At 60.0% G+C, this 19,943-nt stretch overlaps 1 protein-coding gene across 6 annotated transcripts in view; it reads left to right on the top strand.

Annotated features, from left to right (window-relative positions):
- The first annotated feature begins 684 nt into the window (after positions 1-684).
- The window catches only part of SYNJ2 (synaptojanin 2), a 91,132-nt gene continuing 71,873 nt past the window's right edge, over positions 685-19,943 (top strand). For 5 of the 6 annotated variants that reach the window (XR_016234453.1, XM_051855211.3, XM_008263731.5 and 2 more), the window contains exon 1: positions 685-1,019. Coding sequence is in view for 5 of the 6 variants with exons in the window: in XM_051855211.3 (XP_051711171.3) it covers positions 890-1,019 (130 nt within the window). In the remaining variant the exon portion in view is untranslated. Of the gene's footprint in view, positions 1,020-5,524; positions 5,784-19,943 lie in introns of those variants that run through there. The other variant, XM_089333586.1, reaches the window with a different exon arrangement.

The raw sequence follows: 19,943 nt of genomic DNA, 5'->3' as shown, positions 1-19,943 counted from the left end.
GGGGTCAAAGGCCAATCTGCGCCATTAATGGGCACTGTTGTGGGGGGGGGGGGTAGGCTGCTCTGTCAGCCCGGGGCCGCACACCCGGTGGACACCCCACATCAGAGAGGAACTTGGGGGGCGGGAATCCCTGCCTTTGCTGTTCCCATTGCAGCCGAGGCGCTGTGCCCTGAAGATGCGCCTCGCCAGCCACTGCCCCCGAGGTCAGCAAGGACATCACCATGTCCCCTTGGCGCTGGGGGCTCAACCCCTTCTCCGACAAGCACCCCACACCCCTGGGCTTCGCCCACAGTTTTCTCCTGGGCGCAGCACGGTGGGTGCGAGAGGAGTCCGGATGCTGGGGCTCTGAGGCCATCCACAAAGCGAGCCAAAGGGTGGTTCCGGGTAAGCCCGCCTCCCTGCGGGCCGGACCTCCGGGGACAGCCCGAGGCCACGCGCGCTCAGCCTCGGCCAGGTGAGGGGTAGGTCCCCTCGCAACCCCCTCCGGCGCAGAGACGGCCGGCGTCCCGCGTCCGCGCGCCGCCCGGGGTCGGGGTCCCTGGAGCAGACGCGGGCCCGGGGCTGCCCATATAAGGCCGCGGGCGTCCGGGCACGCCCCGCGCGAGGCGGCCTCCTCCGCGCCGAGGAATGTGCGGCACGTCCCCCGCCCGCCGCCGGCCGCCGAGGACCCTCCCCGCCGGGCCGGGCCCGACTCCGCCGCGAGCCCGGGCGCGCGGAGCCCACGCCGGGCCGCACGCGGCTGCCTCGCCGCTGGGGGGAGCGCGGCGCCCTGGGGAGCGGCCTCACCTGCCCCGGGCGGCGCGGGAGGAGCCGGGCGGGCGGCGGCGGCGGCGGCGGCGGCGCAGAGTGAAAGTCCTGGAAGTGGCGGGCGCGCCGGCTCCCGGCGCCCATGGCCCTGAGCAAGGGGCTGCGGCTGCTCGGGCGGCTGGAGGCGGCGGCGGGGGACAGCAGCGTCCTGCTGGAGGCGCGCGGCCGCGATGACGGCTTGCTCTTCGAGGCGGGCACGGTGGCCACGCTGGGTGAGTGCGGGCCCCGAGGGCACCGGCGCGTCCCTAGCCCTGGCGGCGCTCGCGCGGGGCTGTGTCCCGCCGGGGTCCGGGGCGCGAGGCGCTGCCCTGAGCGCCCCGGGTGGGAGGACTTGGGAGCCGGCGACCCTGCGCCTGGCGCGGTTTCCTGTACGCTTGTGAGTGGCCACTGCCTGGGGTGGGCTCGCGCGCGGGCGCCAGCCCCGAGGAGACGGGGACGATCATTGGAGCCATGCGCTCCGAGGGGCCGCTGCCTGGCGTGGAAACGTGGGCGAGGGGCGCGGGCGCTGCTGCGTGCGGGGCTGGCAGCCCAGGTCCCGCTTCGGGGGCGTGCGGGGAGGCGGCGTCGGTGCGGGTCACCTGCGGGCTGCGGAAGCCTTGGGGCAGCGCTGTGCGTCCCGCTCGCGAGTTTGTAGTTCCACGGAGGAGCTGTTACTGTGCCCATGTCGCAGATGTGCGGGGCCACCGGACGTGTGCCGGCCCGGCCTGGCACGGCCTGCCTGCCTCCCTCGTGTCCCCGCCTCCCTGGTTTGGGGGCTGACGCTCATGAGGACGGCCCCGGTGGGAGAAAAGCCAGGACATCGGGGCCGACTGTTGGCGCTTTGGACCGGGACACTGGGAACAGGACATCGGGGCCGACTGTTGGCGCTTTGGACCGGGACACTGGGAACGGGGCAGGCTGGTATTTTCCCGCTTCTGTGCGGTGACTCCAGCCAGGGTAAGGCGCTTGGAAGGACCGGCCCCCGTCTTCCTGGACCCTTGGGGGCGCGCACGCACGGGGACCTGGCTGGTTTTCAGCCACTTGGCCACGGAAACAATGTCTCCAGTATTCCCAGCCTCAAAAGTGTGCGGAGAGCTGTGGATTAAGTTATTATCAGATTATTCCAATTCGTGCTCCCTCTTGAAAGTCCAAGTTTGGGCATTTGGCGTGGCCCTGCAGGGAAACCACAGAACTTTCCACTCCCGTTTAGCCGTCGCTGCTTCATACCGCGTTTATCAGAACAGAGATGAATTTCACGGCTCGAAACTGGGGCTTCACCCAAGACGTGCAAGTGCCCTGGGGATTACAGCAGCATTCCGTGCACATTGGAAGTCCCTTGGAAAAAAAAAAAAAAGACTGTAGATGTTCAGAAGTGGAGATTCTGAAATGATTAATGAAAGTAATATAATGCCTGTGTTCCATTAGGAAATGGAGCCTGCGCTGACACGGCGATGTTGCTGGGCACCGGCTCCCAGAACAGGACGCAGCGAGAGGAGCTGGCGTGCCTTTGGCTCAAGTGCTGGCGCCTAACCCAGCGTTTGTCTTTCTGTAGAACTCAGGCCGAATTTTTTTTTCTCTTCCATGAAGCTTACTTTTCAAAAGCAGCTATAACACTTGATGGCATTGCTGGTCCAGAGAAGGAATCTCACAGGAAGCCTTCTGCTATCAGAGAATGTCCTACATTTCACATTATTGGATAGAATGGCTTTGAGCCTAAGGCTCCCATGTGTGTTACAAAAAGCTAACTTTGTTACTTTCCTTTCCCTGACAAGGTTAGGAATGAATGCTTTTGTGTCTAGAAGGTTGCAATCTCTCTTTACACTGTGGCAGCCTGCAGAGCTGGAGGCCTGACCGTGACCTCTCACCTCTCACCTCTCACCTCTCACCCTTTCCACTGTGGCTGGCCTGGGAGCCCAAGGCAGGCTGTGGGCTGTTGCAGCCTCTGCCCGGCTGCGCACTGCGGCTCTTGCTGCAGATTGAGGTCAGCCGTAAGCTGGAAGCATGCCTCTCCCAGAGGCACTCAGCTACTCCTTCACGTGTCCCGAGCCGGCTTGCGATTTTAGGAAAAACTGGTGATCCATGATCGATTGAATGTTGAAATCCTTATTTATCTGAAAGGCAGAGTGCCAGAAAGGGAGAAGGAGAGAGAGATTCCATCTGCTAGTTCACTTCCCGGATGACGGCTCTGGCTGTGGCTGGGCCAGGAACTGGTCTCCCACCTGGGTTCCAGGGGCCCAAGTACCTGGGCCATCATCCGCTGTGTTCGCAGGCGCATTAGCAGGAGGCTGGATTGGAAGCCGAGTAGCCAGGACTGGAGCTGGCACTCTGACATGGGATGCCAGCGTGGCAAGCGGCAGCTTAGCTGGCTGCACCCCAAGGACAGTCCCTGGCTGCCCACTCTCACCAGTTCCCTCCTGTCCTCCTGGGGCCTCCACCCGTGGTCTCCTGCCAGCAGGAGTGGTGCAAGGAACAATTCCAAAATCCGGCTTTTTAAAGAATTGAGTGGAGAATCTTTTATGTGGCTCAGTAAGAGCAGGAATTGTGGAGGCAGCAAAGTCAAACATCCCCGCAGCCCTTCCAAAGGTCTTTGTGGAAATTCTTGGAAAGCTCCCTCGATGGGTGGCGCGGGCTTCTCCGGCGGCGTCGGCGGAAAGCTGTGGCCGGAGCGGCTCCCCTTGCCCACGATCCGAAGGTGGCATTCAGCGTCTTCTCCCGCGTGCACTGGACCTGCTTGCTGTCTTTCCCTGTCTCTTGTGGACCTGGGGTGGCCCAGGTGCAGGACCTGGGCCACAGCTAATGGATTCCGTCTGTTTACAGAGTGCGTGTCAGTGCTCCAAAGTTCACCGCTCTCCAAACACCCTGGGGACAGGCTGCCAGAGTGTCCCTGTGTGTGCACCTGGGTGTGTGTGTGGGGGGGGGGACCTTTCAGTTTGCTGGGAACCCGCAGCAGGGTGGGGCGTTGTGGGTGGGGAAGATGGACTGAGATTTAATTAAGCTAATTAGTGACCCCCAAATTACCTTGAGCTTCAGGCGGGAAGGGTTCTCCCAGCTGCTGGGTCTGCCTGGAGTTTGCTTTGAGTCGGCGAGGTGGCCTTGGAGCCCAGCAGGGCTTGGCCTGAACTGTCTGTTGCCTTGGTCACTTTCTCAGGCTTTGTGGGTGGAGCTGTTTGAAGTTTGATTTGATTGACAGCATAGAAGAGAGCCTGGGAGTGTTGTTATATGAGTTCTCCTGACCAAAGTGGGTGCCCAGGTAGGGCCAGGTGGCAGTGCCAGACTCCTGGCCTGGGGGCCCTTGGACAGTGACCCAGGTTCTACCAGGTTCTACCGGCCCTCTGGCCTCCGTGACTTGGGCTTGGACCCCTTTCTAGCTGTGGTATTTCCACAAATACCAGCTGGGCTAATGTGTGTGTTTCCTGTTATGTTTGTAACTCGCTTGTAAGATCTTGGCTCTACATCTTGCCAGGTGGTGCTATGTCCACCCAGGCTGGAGTATGGGGGAGCCAGGGGCAGGGATGGGGGAATGGATGTAAGACTAGAGGGGTGCACTTGTGGGTGCCCAACGCCCCGAGCAGAGGTGATAGGAAGCCAGGTGGGCCCGAGGCGGGGGCAGTGGTGGAGGAAAGGACACTGGGCCAGGGCTAGCTCCATGCTGGTCACGTTCTGGACCCGGCCCTCCAGTGAGCCGTGCAGGTGCGCTTCAGGTCGGGGCTTGGACATAGCTTATTAGCAGGTTGCTAGCTTGATTGGGAATTTAAACATAGTTTGACAAAGCGGGTACAGAACTCCATTGGCACTCCAGCTACGGGGATGGGGCAGGGGTGAGGATGGGGAGGGCCTGCTCCACGATCTTGCTTCTAGAGTGTTCTTTGGGCTCAGGTTCCCCTTTGTGACTTTTGGCTGCTGAAGACCCGTGGCTGGGCCCTGTCAGCCTTGCCACCTGAGGACAGGGAGAATTTTCTGTTTTCTTTCTGCTTGAATGGCCCTCTAAGCCCTGAGTGAACTGACCCAGGTTCAGACTTGGGAAAGACCTTGGAAATGAGGCTGGGGTCCCTCAGCTTCTCTGAGCAGGGCTTGATGGGGGGGGGCTGGCCCGCGGCCAGGCGGCACCCACGTGGGGCTGGGAAGGCAGGCTGGGGCGCTGTTCCCATGGGTGAGCCGTTCGTTCTTGGAGAAACCTTCAAACGTGTGCCTGTCCACCACCCCAGATTCCAGCTGTGCACGCGTCTCTCTGGGAGGGTCTCCAAGCGGGAGCTCATTTTGGTTCCAGGTGTTGCAAGCTGTTTGGGATTTTTAACTGGTTCCAGCAGACTCAGGATCCACTCGATAATAACAGCAGCATTTAGTGGAGCCCTTACCCATCCCAGTGCCGTGCCGCATGCTTTACGTACTCGGCTGTAATCTCACCACGAAGCTGGTGTTCGTGAGCTCCGTTTGCACCTGGAGGAGAAACTGAGGCACCGAGATGGGGAGGAGCATGGCTGTGCCCTCCAGAGCCCGGGCTTTTGAGATGGAGATGGCCCTGGAGTGTGGCGTGGTCGGGAAGGCCTCATGCTGAGGGGGAAATGAAGCCCTGTGTGTGTGTGTGTGTGTGTGTGTGTGTGTGTACATGAGGACTCGCCCGTCCCACTGTCTGTGCTTATCTGGGGTTTTCAGAGGCACCTGCAGCCGGGGAGGGGGCGGCTTCCTGGGGGCGGCTTCCTTGGGGCGGGGAGAGGCGAGTAACACGCGCAGTTGGAGACCCAGCTGGGACTGCTCTGAGAGGAGGTTCTCAGCTGGGGCCTCCTCGGATCTCTGGGAAAATGAGTGCACTTCCAGCCACTGGTGGCGAGGGCAGGACACGCCTCCTGCTGGGGGCTGCTCTGTGTGGGTGTCCCGGCACCTCTGGCAGCTGGGGTGGCCTTGGGGTGCTTGGTCCCCCCACACACACCCCTGCACGATGCCAGTGGCAGCCCAGGTACCCTGGGGACAGGCGTCTGAGCATGAGACCGGCCAGACAGGTGAGGAGTCAGGTGGGCTCATCCTGGGGGGTGCTGGGGTGCCCTAGGGGAGCGTAGCCACCTGCCCCATGAGCTCATTCTGGGGCTCTGCCAGGTGTGTGGACGGAGCCGGGCTTTGCACCTGTCTCAGCCGGGGCTCCGTGTGGGAAGGCTGGGGGCACCTGATGGGTCCTGTGGGCCGTGGTTGCTGGTGTGTGGTACTGGCCCTTGAGTTCTGAGAATGCCCCCAGGCAGGAGCATATCAGCCCAGCCTCGGTGCAGCCAACCCCGGTGCGGGGCCAGGCCCACCGGTGAGCATGACTGTCTCATCCTGGCTTAATCTCGTCTCTGAGGGGCATGCGGGACTCTCCTGCTAGGCTGCTGGGATGTCACGGGAGCTGGCGCTCCTTGGGTCTGCGCTGAGTGCCCACTCTTCCCTGCCCTGCCTGCCTGTGGCCGGGCCAACCCTGAGGTGGAGAAGGGGCTGCCACTCCCTGCCTCTTGGAACTCATTACCATCATGACACAGCATCCAGCCTCTCCCTCGGGTCGCTCTGTGTGTTGCTGTGAAGCCATGCCCACCCTGGACGGACCTGCTTCCTGGCAGGTGTGCAGCTGGCTCAGGGCAGCGGGGGTGAGAGGCAGCGTGGGGGCGCCCCTTGCTTCCGTGTGGATGCGGAGCTTAGTGGGGGGGGGGGCACGAAGGCAGGTGCTTCATGGCTGATGCTCAGACCCAGCCGAGGACAGGGCTGGTCCAGTCCCGAGCCTGGAAAATGGCCGGGTTTTAGGGTTGCACAGGCTCCTGTACCACTTCTGCCATCCGCCTCCCTGGTGGTGCAAGGCTGGTGGCCGTAGGTTTGTACCGGGCATCTGCACTGGGCCCGACAGACCAAAGCAACATGGAGTGTAGCCACGGTGACCGGGCTGTGGCTGGTTGCGGAAGGCCCGTAGCCAGTGAGCTGATGGGGCGACGGGCGGCTGGTGCCGAGGCTAAGCCGTAACAGGGTGCCTGGGCTGTATCAGGTGCTTTGGGTGCCTCCAATCTGCCAAAAAGCAGGCTGTCCAGGGGCAGTTGGAGATCTGAGGCTGCTGCAGCCCTGGGAGCAGCCCGGCCTGTGACTCAGATAAATGCTGCTAAATGTAATTGGCCCAAGGAATTTTCCTTTCAACATTACCAGTGGTGGAAGTCATCTTGACTCAAACTGCAAACGACTTCCTTCCCTTTCCCCAGGCCTGACTCTAGAATGTTCCAGGGGCAGCGTCATGTTTCTTCCCTCCTCCTGGCAGGTGAAGGCGGGGACCTTGGCTGGCTGCTGGTGGTGGGGCGGGGGCACAACTGATGTGCCCAGGAAACGCTCCCCGCCCGACCTGGGAAGCTTGTCACACCCCCACCCCCACCCACCCCCACTCCCCCGCAGCCTGGGCTGGGGCTGGGAGGCTGCGCTTCCCAGAGCAGGACAGGAGCTCTGCCTTCTGCCCTGGCTCCTGAAGCTGCTCCTCACCCCCACCCCTCCCCCACGCCCCAGGATCTTAATCTGGAAACAAGTTGCCACTGTGTTGCCCTTTCTACTCCCTGGGTCTTTAGCTTCAAGTTCAGGGAAAGGCCTAAGCCTAGATACCCTCACTCACTTTCCCCAGAAATCTGAACCTGGCAAGCTAAAATCTAGGATGGCTTTGGGGTCCAAGCCAAACCTAGAACTCTGGGGCTGTACGTTTTTTATCAGGTGCTTATGAATTAATGAAAATAGGCGAGGGCATCTCTCTCTGACCCTGCCCCTTCCCCGGAACCAACAGAAAACTTGCAAGAAGGAGCAGAGTAAGGTGTTTATCCAGGCGTGGTCACCTGTGCTGAGTCTGTGGCTGCTTGGTAGCCATTGCTTAAAGCCACTGAACTTTTTTTTTTTTTTTTTTTTTTTTTTTTGTACAGGCAGAGTTAGAGAGAAAGGTCTTCCTTTTCTGTTGGTTCAACCCCCAAATTGCCGCCATGGGCCGGCACGCTGCGCCAATCCGAAGCCAGGAGCCAGGTGCTTCTCCTGGTCTCCCATGCAGTTACAGGGCCCAAGCACTTGGACCATCCTCCACTGCCTTTCTGGGCCACAGCAGAGAGCTGGCCTGGAAGAGGGGCAACCGGGACAGAATCTGGCACCCCACCTGGGACTAGAACCCGGGGTGCCGGCGCCACAGGTAGAGGATTAGCCAAGTGAGCCGTGGCACCGGCCAACCACTGAACATCCTTAACACCAAGCCTTTGGTGATCATGCTGTGGCTCACGTGGCAGGGAGTTTGTGTGTCCCAGGAGCACGGGCTCTTCTACTGGGTGGGTCCCGACTGACTGGGCCTTGTGAGCTTCAATGCATCACAGCGGTTATCCACGTAGGAAACATTGTCTTTACAAAGAGGAGCCAGTTCTCCCCGGCTCCTGCTGTCTGATTTGGCAAAGCTGGGGGTGGGGGCCCCACTGGGCCCTGGGACTGGGGGGGGGGTCAGCTGCATGCTGTCACCCTTGGCTCAGTCCTCAGCTCTGCCTGTCTGTCCCAGTCGACAATGGGGATTGTTTGCATTTGTTTAAATGGTGTGGATAAAGAAGAGGGTATTGGGGAACCTGCGTTGGAAATGACTTCCTGCCCTCCCAGCCCTGGACCAGGTCTGAGCCAGACCCCTGTGAGGAGGTCTGTGTGTCTGCCTCTCTTCACTGGGACCCACAGAGGGGCGGGGCCAGACCACACCAGAGCAGCGGGGGAGCTGCAAGGAGGGAACCGCACGTGACGCTTGTCTCCAGCACAGACTCCCAGGATCTTCCTTGTTCCTTCCTAAAGCCCTCTGCCGCCCCCCACCCAGGCAGACCCTAGAGAGAGGGTTTGGGGGTGAGGACCGAGGGGTTCTGTCTGCTGTGGAAGCTGCTTTTAACCAGAAGCAGCAGGCCTTGGCTTTTCCTGTTTAGTTTTGCTGTTCATGGACAGGGGAAGAGGGACCATCGCCATTAGGCTGTTAAACGTGGTGACAGTGCTGGCGACAGGAGCCCGGGAGAAGCCTGGGCCTCCTGGGCAGGCAGGAGCACCCCGCACCCACCTCGGCTGTGAGTCCGTGGGTCTGAGGCTGCCTGAGGCCCTTGCTGGTTCCCATGAGTCTCCGCACGGGCTGCTGGCTGCCCTGGGGGGCAGGCCCACCGGGATCCCCTCAGCTGGGAGGGGGGGTGACGGTTATCGTCCCACTGTGGAAGGGGTGTTTGTGCTTACCCCTAAACCATGGAGCAGGTTCCCTAAAGCATATGTGAGAGAGCAGTGGGATGGCATCGCCCGCCCCGGGAGGCTGCAGCCTTGGAGGGAGGTGAGTGTGTGCCTGGCTCGGGGGCGCCCTGCCTTCTAGGTTTCTGGTTCATGGCTGTCAGAAAATGCGGTGACTGAGGACTGTGTAGAGTCTTGCCTTCAAGGACAGCATAGACCAAGAGCAAAGACTAGCCAGGCAATGCCAGGGGGTGTGGTCTTCGGAGGTGGGCTCACTGCTCCTGGGCCTTCCCACGGGGGTCCCCTGCTTCCTGCCCTCAGCGTCTCCCTCCTGAATGGCCTTGCAGTGGGGATGCAGGTGAAGTCCAGGAGCTTGAGGGATCCCGAGTGACATGATCATGTCCAGGACAGGAATAGACGGACACGTGTGTCTGTGTGTGTGTGTGTGTGCATAAGATGGACAGACACTGGGCATGAGATGGACAGATGGATACGTGTGTGTGCATGAGGTGGACAGACACTGTACATGAGATGGACAGACACTGCATGAGATGGACAGACGGATACGTGTGTGTGCATGAGGTGGACAGACACTGTGCATGAGGTAGACAGATATGTGTGCATGAGGTGGGCATGTATGTGTGCATGAGGTAGATGGATACATGTGTGTGCATCAGATGGACAGATGGATACATGTGTGTGCATGAGGTAGACAGATGGATATGTCTGTGTGCATCAGATGGACAGATAGACACTGTGTGTGTGCATGAGATGGATAGACGGACACTGCATGAGATGGACAGATGGACACTGCGTGCATGAGATGGACAGATGGACACTGCATGAGATGGACACTGTGTGCATGAGATGGACACTGTGTGTGTATGAGATGGACAGATGGACACTGTGTGCATGAGGTGGACAGGTATGTGTGTGTGCATGAAATGGACAGACACATGGGTGTGCCCACACACAATGGGGAGGGGATGGGGGAGGAATGTTGCTAACCCCTGGAGCTGATGAACTGGATTCAGTGGATCGAGTGAGTTCATAAACCGAGCTTAATGTCAACAGATCAAAACCAGTAACTCCCCTGAGGCTCAGTAACTAGTAAGAGATTCACTCCCCCAGCCCATTGAGGTCAACAGAGGCCTCTGGGTGGGAGCGTGGACCCAGTTTCAGTTCTTCTCTGGTCCAGCCAAGAGCCCAAGCCTTATAGAAAGCGCAGTGGGTGAGTTCATGGGCATCTGGAGCCCGCGTGCCTCTGCTCCTCCTGGCCCTAGTCCCCCCACTCTGGCTCCTGGCAGCCTCACCCACCCTCAGTTGCTTCCCAGGCCAGAGTTGCCTTTCCCTAAGCCCCGCCCCCTCACTGCAAGGGAATTCCGCCAGCCCCACCCCAAGCAGCCCCCACAGCTGGTGCCCTGCCCCTGCCTGTCCCTCCAGCCTCCTCTCCTATGCCCTCCCCCACTTGCCCCGCCCTCCTGCTCTTTGCCAGGTGTCTGTCTGGCTCCCTCAGTCAGCGCTCATCCCAGGGAAGGGACACTGCTGACCACTGTGGCTGGAGCACGCACCCGCTGTCTCTGTCGCTTACCGCTGAGGGCTCCTTGTGTCTGCGTTTACCTGTGTGTCTCCTGCTATCCACCCCACAAATGCAGCCGCCTGGGTGTGGGTTGAATTATGTTCCTTCCTAACCCCTGAGCCTCCCCAGTCTGAAAATCTCAAATCTAAGGTACTCTAAAATCTGTGGATGGTGGCACAGATGGAATAGTCCACACCTGACCTCACGTGGGAGGTCTCAGAACACAGGTGCACTAAAAATGTTGTGCAAAATCACCCTTGGGGTGGGCGTTGTGGAGCAGTGGGCTGAGCTGCCACTTGGGACCCCGGTATCCCATATCCGAGTGCCTGGTGCACATCCCAGCCACGCTGCCTCGGGTCTGGCTTCTTGCTAATGCGCCCGGAAGGCAGCAGATGATGGTTCGAGTCCTTGAGTCTCTGCCTCCCGTGGGAGAGAACCAAATGGGGTTTTTGACCCCTGGCTGTGGCATTTAGGGAGTGAACCAGTGGGTGAAGATTTCTGTGTGTGTTTGTGTGTGTGTGTGTTCCTCTCTCTGTGTCATTCTGCCTTTCAAATAAATATTTTTTTAAAATACCATTAGGCTAGCTGAATAAGATGTGTATGACATACAGATTAATTTTGTGTTTAGACTCAGTATAGCTCCTTATGTATAGACAGATATTCCAAAATCCAAAAAACAAATCCAAAACAGTTGTGGCTGCAGGTATTTGGGGAATCCTCAGCCTGTACTTGGAAATAGGGCTCGAGCGGAAGTAGTTAATTTGTACAGGAAGGTGCTGGACATTTAGCCTAGGGGTCAGGACAGCCCTACCCCCATCAGCGTGCCTGGGTTCACTTCCCAGCTCTGGCTCCTGACCCCAACTTCCTCCCGACGCAGACATTGGTAGGAAGCAGGTGATGGCCCGGGTAATTGGTTCCTTTTCCGATGTGGGGGTCGTGCATGGCGTTCCCAGCCCTGGTCATTGTGGACGTTTGGGGAGTGAACCAGCAGATGCAGATGGGCTGTGTCTCTCTTTCCCTTCCCCTCTCTCTACCTCTCCAGTAAAAAGAAAAAAAAATTGAGTTGAGATCATGTTGGAGCAAGGTGGGCCCCTACTGCGATATGCTGGAGTCCTTCTAAGGACACACACACACACACACACACACACACGGGAAGGTCACGTGGAGGCAGGGATTAGAATTCTGCAAAGCTGGGGCTGACACCAGCTACAAGAGGCAAAGAAAGACGGCCCTGCCGACGCCTGCGTGGTGGGCTGCAGCCTCTGGGACCCCAGGGCCACTTCGTTCCATCAGCACCAGGAAACTCAGCCAGGAGCTTGTGTGTGTCTCAGTACCCCTCCCACCTCCACCTGGCATCAAAGGAGGCTTAGTGAGCTTTGTCGCAGTGTGAAGGATCGATCCAGATGGTTTTCTGGTTTTTTTTTTTTAGATTATTTATCTGAAAGAGTTACAGAGAGCAAGAGAGAGACACAGAGAGATCTTCCATCCACTGGCCACAGCAGCCAAGGCTGGGCCAGGCTAAACCAGGTGCTTCATCTGGGTCTCCCACATGGGTGTCAGGAACTCAAGCACTTTGGCCATGTTCTGCTGCTTTTCCAAGGCCATTAGCAGAGAGATGGATCAGAGGTGGGGAAGCCAGGACATGAACCAGTGCCCATATGGGGGCCAGCATCGCAGGCAATGGCTTTACCAGCTATGTCACAACTCTGGCCCTGGTTTTCTGTTTCTAGAAGATTGATTGATTGATTTGAAAGGCAGAGTGACAGAGGAAGAAGGAAAGGAAGAAGGAGAAAAACAGAGGTCTTCCATCCACTGGTTCACTCCCCAGATGGCCACAACAGCCACGGCTGGGCCAGACTGAAGCCAGGAGCCCCCTGGGACTCCCTCAAGATCTCCCACGTGGGTTACAGGGGCCCAAGCATTCGGGTCATTTTCTGTTGCCTTCCCAGGTATATTACCAGGGAGCTGGATCAGAAGCAGAGCAGCTGGGACTCGAACCAGCACTCCGATATGGCATGCCTGGTGGCTTAACCACTATGCCCTGATACCAGCCTCTCCTGGGAGATTTTTCAGAAAGAGCCACAAGGGCAGAGCTGATCTAGCAGGTAGCAGGTGTGTGCAAAGCCAGCGTAGGCAGTCTGTCCAAATCGGCAGAGTGAAGGCCTGGCGACAGACGCATAGTCATTTAACTCAGTGGGGGAGAGAGCAGTACAGGTGCAGCAGATGCTGCTGGTGCCGTTGATCGGTGACCCTGCCAGGGCTCTTGCTTTGTTCAGCTGAATCTTCAGAGAGCGCTGGGCCAGAGGCCCCACGTGCCCACAGGACGGTGCCAGCTGTTCCGCGTCCAGGGCAGTGTGTGTGGTCCTGGCTGCATCCGAGCTTCTCCCCCACCTTAAATCCCAAGGACCTGCCGTGAGAGCGTCCCCTGGGGGCAGATGTTTGCTGCAGGGGTAAGACACTGCTCGGGACCCCTGCCTTCTGTGTCTGTGTGAGGGGTGCTGGTGGGCAAAGGCTGAGTCTCGCTCCTCCTGCAGACACAGAGCGTGGGTGCAGGTGACAGTGCCCTCGGCTTGCTCCCCCCCACCCCGGACTGGCCCTGCAGCTGTGTCCTCCTGCCTTTCTCCCTCCCCCAGCCCCATCCCCTTCCCATGAGACGTGGGTTCTTCACGTTTGGGCTTCTGGGTCCGCCCCACAGGCTGCCAGACAAGCCCAGTTCAGACTCAGACTCGCCCTCTGGGGAGCACGCCCACTTCGCTTCCAGCCGGCACCTTGAGATGCAAACTCAGGGCTGGGGCCATCAAGACAGGGTGCAGGTGCTCCAGGCGAGAGTCATGCCTGGGCAGGCTTGGGAGTGGCAGGGGGTGCACAGAGGGTGGGGCATCCCCGTGTGAAAAGGCCAGGGGTAGGGGCTGGAGCCCCCGGAAGGAGTCTGGAGCAGGTGTCAGGGACAGGCGGCCTGTGGCTGGGCTACAGGAGTGAGGGTCATCTGGGAGGTGGCCCCTGACCTTTGGTAAAGGGTAGCGGGGCTGGGGATGTCCTCCCCCATGCCACTCAGGCTCTCTGTAAGCAAGCAGGTGCATTTAGTTCCTGGAAAAAGGAGAAAGAGGCCCCAAAAGTCACAGAGCAGGCCTGCCTGCGTGCGTGGGGGAGGGGGGGGGTTGAACGTGGTGGCTTCCCGGCCCAGGTGCCACTGTGTTTGTCAGACAGGAGGCTTTGGGGCAGAATCGTCCTGGGGCTCATGTGACAAGCAGCTCAGGGCAAACAGATCCACGTAGGTCCCTCGCTCTTGCTGGTTTTCTTGCCAAGCAACAGCAAATAAAACCAGAGAGGCCTGAGAGAAGGGTGATAGCCTGTTTCCTGGATTTTGGTTAAAATACGGAGTGGGATACATCCCTCCATGCGCTCTTCCCCCAGCCTCCTGGGCTGTGTCCCAGCTGAGCCCCCTCCTCCTGGAGTGCGTCTACCATCGCGCTCACTCCCCCCAGCCGGGCCCTTCCCAGCAGTGGTGGCTGGAGCTGGGGCGAGTGTCCTTGTCCCTTGCCATGACGTCAGCCTAGGGCTCCTCTTAGGCACCTGCCTTCATGTTGCTGCCACCCTCCTCGCAGCCACGCCCCTGTCTTCATTGCAAACCTGAGCTCTGGCTCACTGGGTCTCCCCACCCCTGGGTCTCCCCACCCCTGGGTCTCAATCCTGGGTGAGGTCCCACCCAGAGGCTGCTCCACCCAGACTGCTGGCCTCTCACCCTGACTCCTCCCGGCCAAGCATGACTTCGCATGCTGGACTTTGTCCCCAAGGAGTGAGCGCGATGCCTGTCGCTCCTCCCCAGGCCCCCTGCCCCTTCCCCTCCTCCCCCACCCAGTGCTCCTGGCTCCATCAGATCCGTCTGCAGCCCTGACTTCTGCCCGTCGCACCACCACCACCGTCTTGCTCCTCTCTGGCTCTGATCCTGTGCACGGCTCTCCCTGCCTGCACACTCTCTCTCCACCTGTTCTCTCCTGCATCCTCTGCCCCCGACCCTCTGCTCCTGTCCCTGCCCATTGGGGTTTCATCAGGGGTCCTTGGTGCAGTTTGGGGATCCGATCGCACGGCTCCTGTGGTCTCCAGGAGGGCGGTCCCGCCTGATGCCTTTGGAGCAAAGGGGAGCAGTGGGGGGGGGGGGGCACTCGGCCTGCCTGGGTCCACGCTGTGTGCGCTGCCCTCGCTGTGTCTCAGTGGGCAGGCTCCCTGCTCTTCCCTGCCCGTGGGCCCCCTGCCTCACCCCTTAGACCCTGTTCAGTCTCCCCTTCCCTCCACCTCCGCACAGGCCAGTCGCCATCTCCCCCGTGCAGGAAGGCTCCTGTCCCTGCCCCGCTCCCCCGCTGCACGGGGCCACCTCTGCCTTCCCCCTCCTCCAAAGCCTTCTCTCAAGTTCACCAGGGCTTCCCACTCCCCCACTCCGGTGACAGCACCCCGACACTTTCTGAGCCCTCCCCTCGTCTGGCTTCTGCCCTGCTCTGCCCTCCTTCTGCACCCACCCCTCCTCCAGCGTCCTGCTGGGCGGCATCGGTGGGCAGTGGGAGGAGGCACAGAGGCAGGGAGACCCAGCTGTGCAGGGAGGAGCCCAGGAGCAGGGCTGGTGGAGGAGTGTGAGGAATCTGGGAAGGCGCCAGCTGCCAGGCCCCACCTGTGCCCCTGCGTTGGCGCTGGGAGTAAACAGAGGGGTCTGCTGGGTGGGAAAGGGGTGAGCGCTGGCAAGGTGGGGCGCAGACGGAGCCCCAGTGTGAGACCCGGGTCGGGGGTGTGGCCGTGACTCACTGCCTCCAGGTCTAAAGAGAGGGCCCACGGGTTGGTCTGCGGAGTGCCAGTTTGTTGTTTGTTTTGTTTTTTAGATACAGATTGGTTTCTTAGATTTCGCCTTTTTAAGGAAAAAAAAAGACTCTGCTTCAAAGATCCGTGGCCGGTCCCGCCCTCCAGCCCCAGCCTTTCCGTGGGCCTGGTGCCTGGCTCAGTACTGGGCAGGGGGGCGGCAGGTGCAGGGCAGACCCCTCCCACGGGGGTTTCCAGCTCCTCCTGGGCTTTTCCCGGCTGGGCTGTGACGGCAGCAGGGGGCTGGCGGCAGGCAGGGCCTCTGCTTCCGGTCTTGCTGCCTGGGTGTCTCCCTCCCCCGCAGCTCCTGGGTGGGGCCTGGCTTCTTTTGGTGAAGGAGCGAGGCAGCCGGAAGGCAGGGGAAGTTCCTTAGCCTGCTGCCGCGTCCGGACAGTTGGCTCTGGGCGCCAAACAGATGTTTTGATTTCTGCTTTGCTTAGCAACCGTGCACAGCCTCTCTCTGCCCGGGAAAGCCACCTTCTTTCTGAAGAGCTGCTTCAGGAAGGCGTGGCCAGCAGCCGGCCTGAACTGAGCGCAGGAGTGCCCAGGAGGGAGGCTTTGACCTTGGTCGGCCTGGGTCTGTCCTCTCAAGACCCTGAAATGTGAGACGGTCTGGTGCTGTGCCCACACACCGTCCTGGCTCCCTGGACCTCCTTGCTTGTCGGACCCGTGGGCGGGGCTCTGCGGGGCAGTGACCATGGAAAGTGTGACGAAGGGAAAAACGTGCCGCCTGCCCTATGGCTGAGCTGGGCTGGCGGCCTGCCGGCCTGGAGCTCCCCTGCCAGGCCTGGCCACAGCCCAGGGGAGTGGCAGCTCCCCACCAGCCCCTTTGTCAAGGGGCTCCAACCCCTGGTGGGCCCTGACCGCCCTCCCCTGGACCTGGAGAGGGGGTGCTTCCGGGGTCTTGCCAAGCTCAGGCCCACCAGCAGGTGCCCACATGGCCCCCTTTGTCAGCCCAGACAGCTGTTGCATTCACCGCTGGCTTTGCCACACGCCGTGCTGTCGATAGTGCAGACGAGGTTTCCCAGGTTACCAGGGAAACAGGACTGGAAAGTCATCCCCCAGCCACATTCCCGGGCAGGAAGGGCCCTGGGCCCAAGTCAGGAGAGCCTGGCCTCCGTCTCCTCCCTCCTTGTTCTGCCGTCAGATTCTGCATGGCTTTTCCTTCTTTTGTTGTATCATTCCTGGTACCCTTGGCCTCCTCCCTCCAACACGGGACCCCCTCCCAGGCCCGGCCACGCCCTTGTCCCTCCCTGACCTGCTCAGACACTCCAGCCTGTCGGGTCACTCATTCCTCATCACCCATCGCTGGATCTTGGGCCCTGCTGGGCTTGTGACCTCGTGGCTGTGGCCTTCACGTGCCATCCCTGGCCCGCGTCCTCTCCATCTGCCCCAGTGACCAGCCCTGTCTGTGTCCACCTGTCCCCCTTACTGGTCCCATCCACTGGGCAAAGCCTTAGCCCCAGGTCATTCCCACTCTCTGCACCCGGACCTGCCTCTGAGCTGGTAGAAGTTTCTGGATGCGTCCTGTTGCCGTGGGATGGGCCTGGTGGGCAGCTCAGGACCCCCAAGCCCACTGGTGTTTCTGTGCCATGTGTGCTCCCCACTTCTTGAGTGGGAATTTCATGCCCTACCCTCAGCCCCGGCTTGGCCCTCGTTCTCCCAGCCCGGCTCCCCGACCTCCCTCCTGGCCGATGATGCTTCTTGGGGGCACTGCCTGCAGGGGGGAACATCCCCCAGCTCCCCGAACTACCTCTTCCACCCCCACCTCTGGACCAGAGCCGGCTCCTGCCCCGCCCCCCACGATGGGCTGCGGTGATTAAGGCTGGCCCCACTACCTCCCATCCCAACTCGGCTGTCGGCTGTTTCTGCCTGCACGTGCGTTTAATGCTGGTGTTGCCCCATCTTAGGGAAATCTTGACCCTGCTTGCCCCTCCAGGGGCCTCCTGGTTTTCCTGCTCCTCACATGAGCACACATGCATGCACACAGTGAGAACATGGGTGAGCACACACAAGCATGCATTGGGAACACGGGTGAGCACACACAAGCATGCATTGGGAACACGGGTGAGCACACACATGCATGCATTGGGAACACGGGTGAGCACACACATGCATGCGTTGGGAACACGGGTGAGCACACACATGCATGCATTGGGAACACGGGTGAGCACACATGCATACGCACATTGTAAACACACATGAGCACGCACATGCATCCACACATTGAGAATACATGTGAGCACATGCACAGAACACGTGTGCGCTCATACAGGCACCCACACACGTGGGCACTACATGCATGTGAATATGTATGCACCGCATTAGCTCACACAGGCACCCAGCACACGTGCTGTCCATGGCTGTGCTGAGTGTGCATGTACACGTGCAAGTTCCCTGGAGAGTGGTCCGTGTTTTCTCCCTCCCAGCTGGGTCCAGGTTCCACTCTTCACGTGACTGGACTGCCCTCAGGGTCGCCAGATTCTCACTGAAGCCCTCACCTGCCCTCCTGGCCACTGCATGTCCGGGAAAGTCACCCCAGGTTCCTGGGTCCTCTGACAGGGGCCTCCTCTTGTCCGTCTTCCCCCAATGCATGTCCTAGTCTGTGTCCCCTCTCATCCGTGTCCCTGGCCTTGAAACACCCCACCCAGATGCTAGGATTGAAGACCTCCTGTGTGCTGGGCAACTCTGCCAGACTCGGCTGTGCCCAGCTCTGTGCCAGCGCCGTGGGCAGGGCCAACATGCATGTGCATCCGTGCCATGCTGCCCCCAGACTGTCTCCACCCAGCCCTGCCCTCCCTGGCACCATCACGCTGATGCTGCCCAGGTGGCACCTGTGACGTCATCTCTGACCCTCCTTCCTGGGTGTCCCAATCCAGCCACGTCCTGAGTTCTTTCAGTCTGCCTTCAAAATACGTGCATGAAGCAATTGTGGTGGTGGGCTTTTTTGAATGCTTCTTCTTTCTTTCTTTATTTGAAAGAGAGAAAATCAATCTTCCATCTACTGACTCACTCCCCAAAGCTGCAGCAGCTACAGCTGAGCCAGGCCAAAGCCACGAGCCAGGAACTCCATCTGGGTCTCCGCATAGACTGCAGGGGCCAATGCCTTCCCAGGCGCATTAGCAGGGAGCTGGATCGGAGGCAGCACAGCGGGGACTCTAGCTGGCACCCCAGTGGGGGAAGCCAGCGACGCAAGCAGTGACTTCACCCACTGTGCCACAAGGACAGCCCTGAGGTTGCAGTTTTGTTTGTTTGCTTTAAAGATGTATTTATTTGAAAGTCAGAGTTACAGAGCGAGAAGGAGAGGCAGAGACAGAGAGAAGTCTTCCATTTGCTGGTTCACTCTCTAAATGGCCACAATGGCTGGAGCTGCGCCAATCCGAAGCCAGGAACCAGGAGCTTCCTCCAGGTTCCCCACACAGGTGCAAGGGCCCAAGGACTTGGGCCATCTTCCACTGCTTTCCCAGGCCATAGCAGAGAGCTGGATTGGAAGTGGAGCAGCCGGGATGCTGGTGCTTCAGGTGGCAGCTTTACCCACTACGCCACAGTGCTGACCCCAGAGGTTACAGTTTTAAAAACAACCCTTGCTGGGCCTGGCCCCATGGCGTAGTAAGCCGACATCCCGTATAGGCGCCAGTTCAAATCCTGGCTGCTCCACTTCTGATCCAGCTCCCTGCTAATGTGAGTGGGAGAGCAGTGGAAGATGGCCCAGGTGCATCGGTCCCTGCACTCGAGTGGAAGACCCGGAAGAAGCTCCTGGCTTCAGGTCAGCCCGGTTCCGGCCGTTGAAGCCATGTGGGGAGTGAATCAGCGGATGGAAGACCTCTTTCTCCGCTTCTCTCTGTAGCTCTCTCTCGGATAAATAAATAAATCTTAAACAGGAAGCCCTGTCTTACAGGGATTCTTACTGCAGTGTGTACAGATGAAAGGTGTGATGTGAGTCTGGGATTCATCGAAGTATCGAGGGACAGTGATTCTCGGACTGGGGGCACCCAGGGGTTACAGTGCAGATAGGGGAATGGGGGAGGGGGCCTGGGGGGCCGGAAGCTGCGACTGGGCAGGCCGAGTACAGGCTGCACAGGTGTGCATCCATCCTACACAGAGCTTAAAATAACCTGGGGCTGGCTGCCAGCACCCGACGGTGGGAGGGCCTCGCTTCTCCCAGAGCGCAGCCTGCCGGGCGCCCGCCTGGTGGTGACGGAACCCGTTCTGCCGGAGGCCCGTGTCCTCGGGCCACCCCAGCCCCTGCCACGGCTGTGTTCAGTTTTCCCCTGCCTGGTGCTGGCTGACGTCGCACCTGTGAGCTCTGTTTTGGAGAGCAGGAGATAGCTTCTTCTTCCTGCAGACCTACTGGAGATAACACGCAGTGCAGAGCGGAGCGGGCAGGGTGCGGGGTGATGTGGGTCTGGCCTGGAGGTGGCCAATGGCAGCGAGGGTGGCCGTGGACTCTGTGTCCTGGGAGTGGCTGCGGGGAGTGGCCAGCAGGAAGCTGGGAAGAACTGGGAGCGCCCATCTGCTAGCCAGGGGCATGCCC

Source organism: Oryctolagus cuniculus, chromosome 5 (genome assembly GCF_051225735.1).
Source record: "Oryctolagus cuniculus isolate XC-2025 breed Fujian yellow rabbit chromosome 5, ASM5122573v1, whole genome shotgun sequence".
Classification (NCBI taxonomy): Eukaryota; Metazoa; Chordata; class Mammalia; order Lagomorpha; family Leporidae; genus Oryctolagus; species Oryctolagus cuniculus.
The sequence above is the reverse complement of the archived record's forward strand: the minus strand, read 5'-3'. Positions and strand labels throughout refer to the sequence as shown.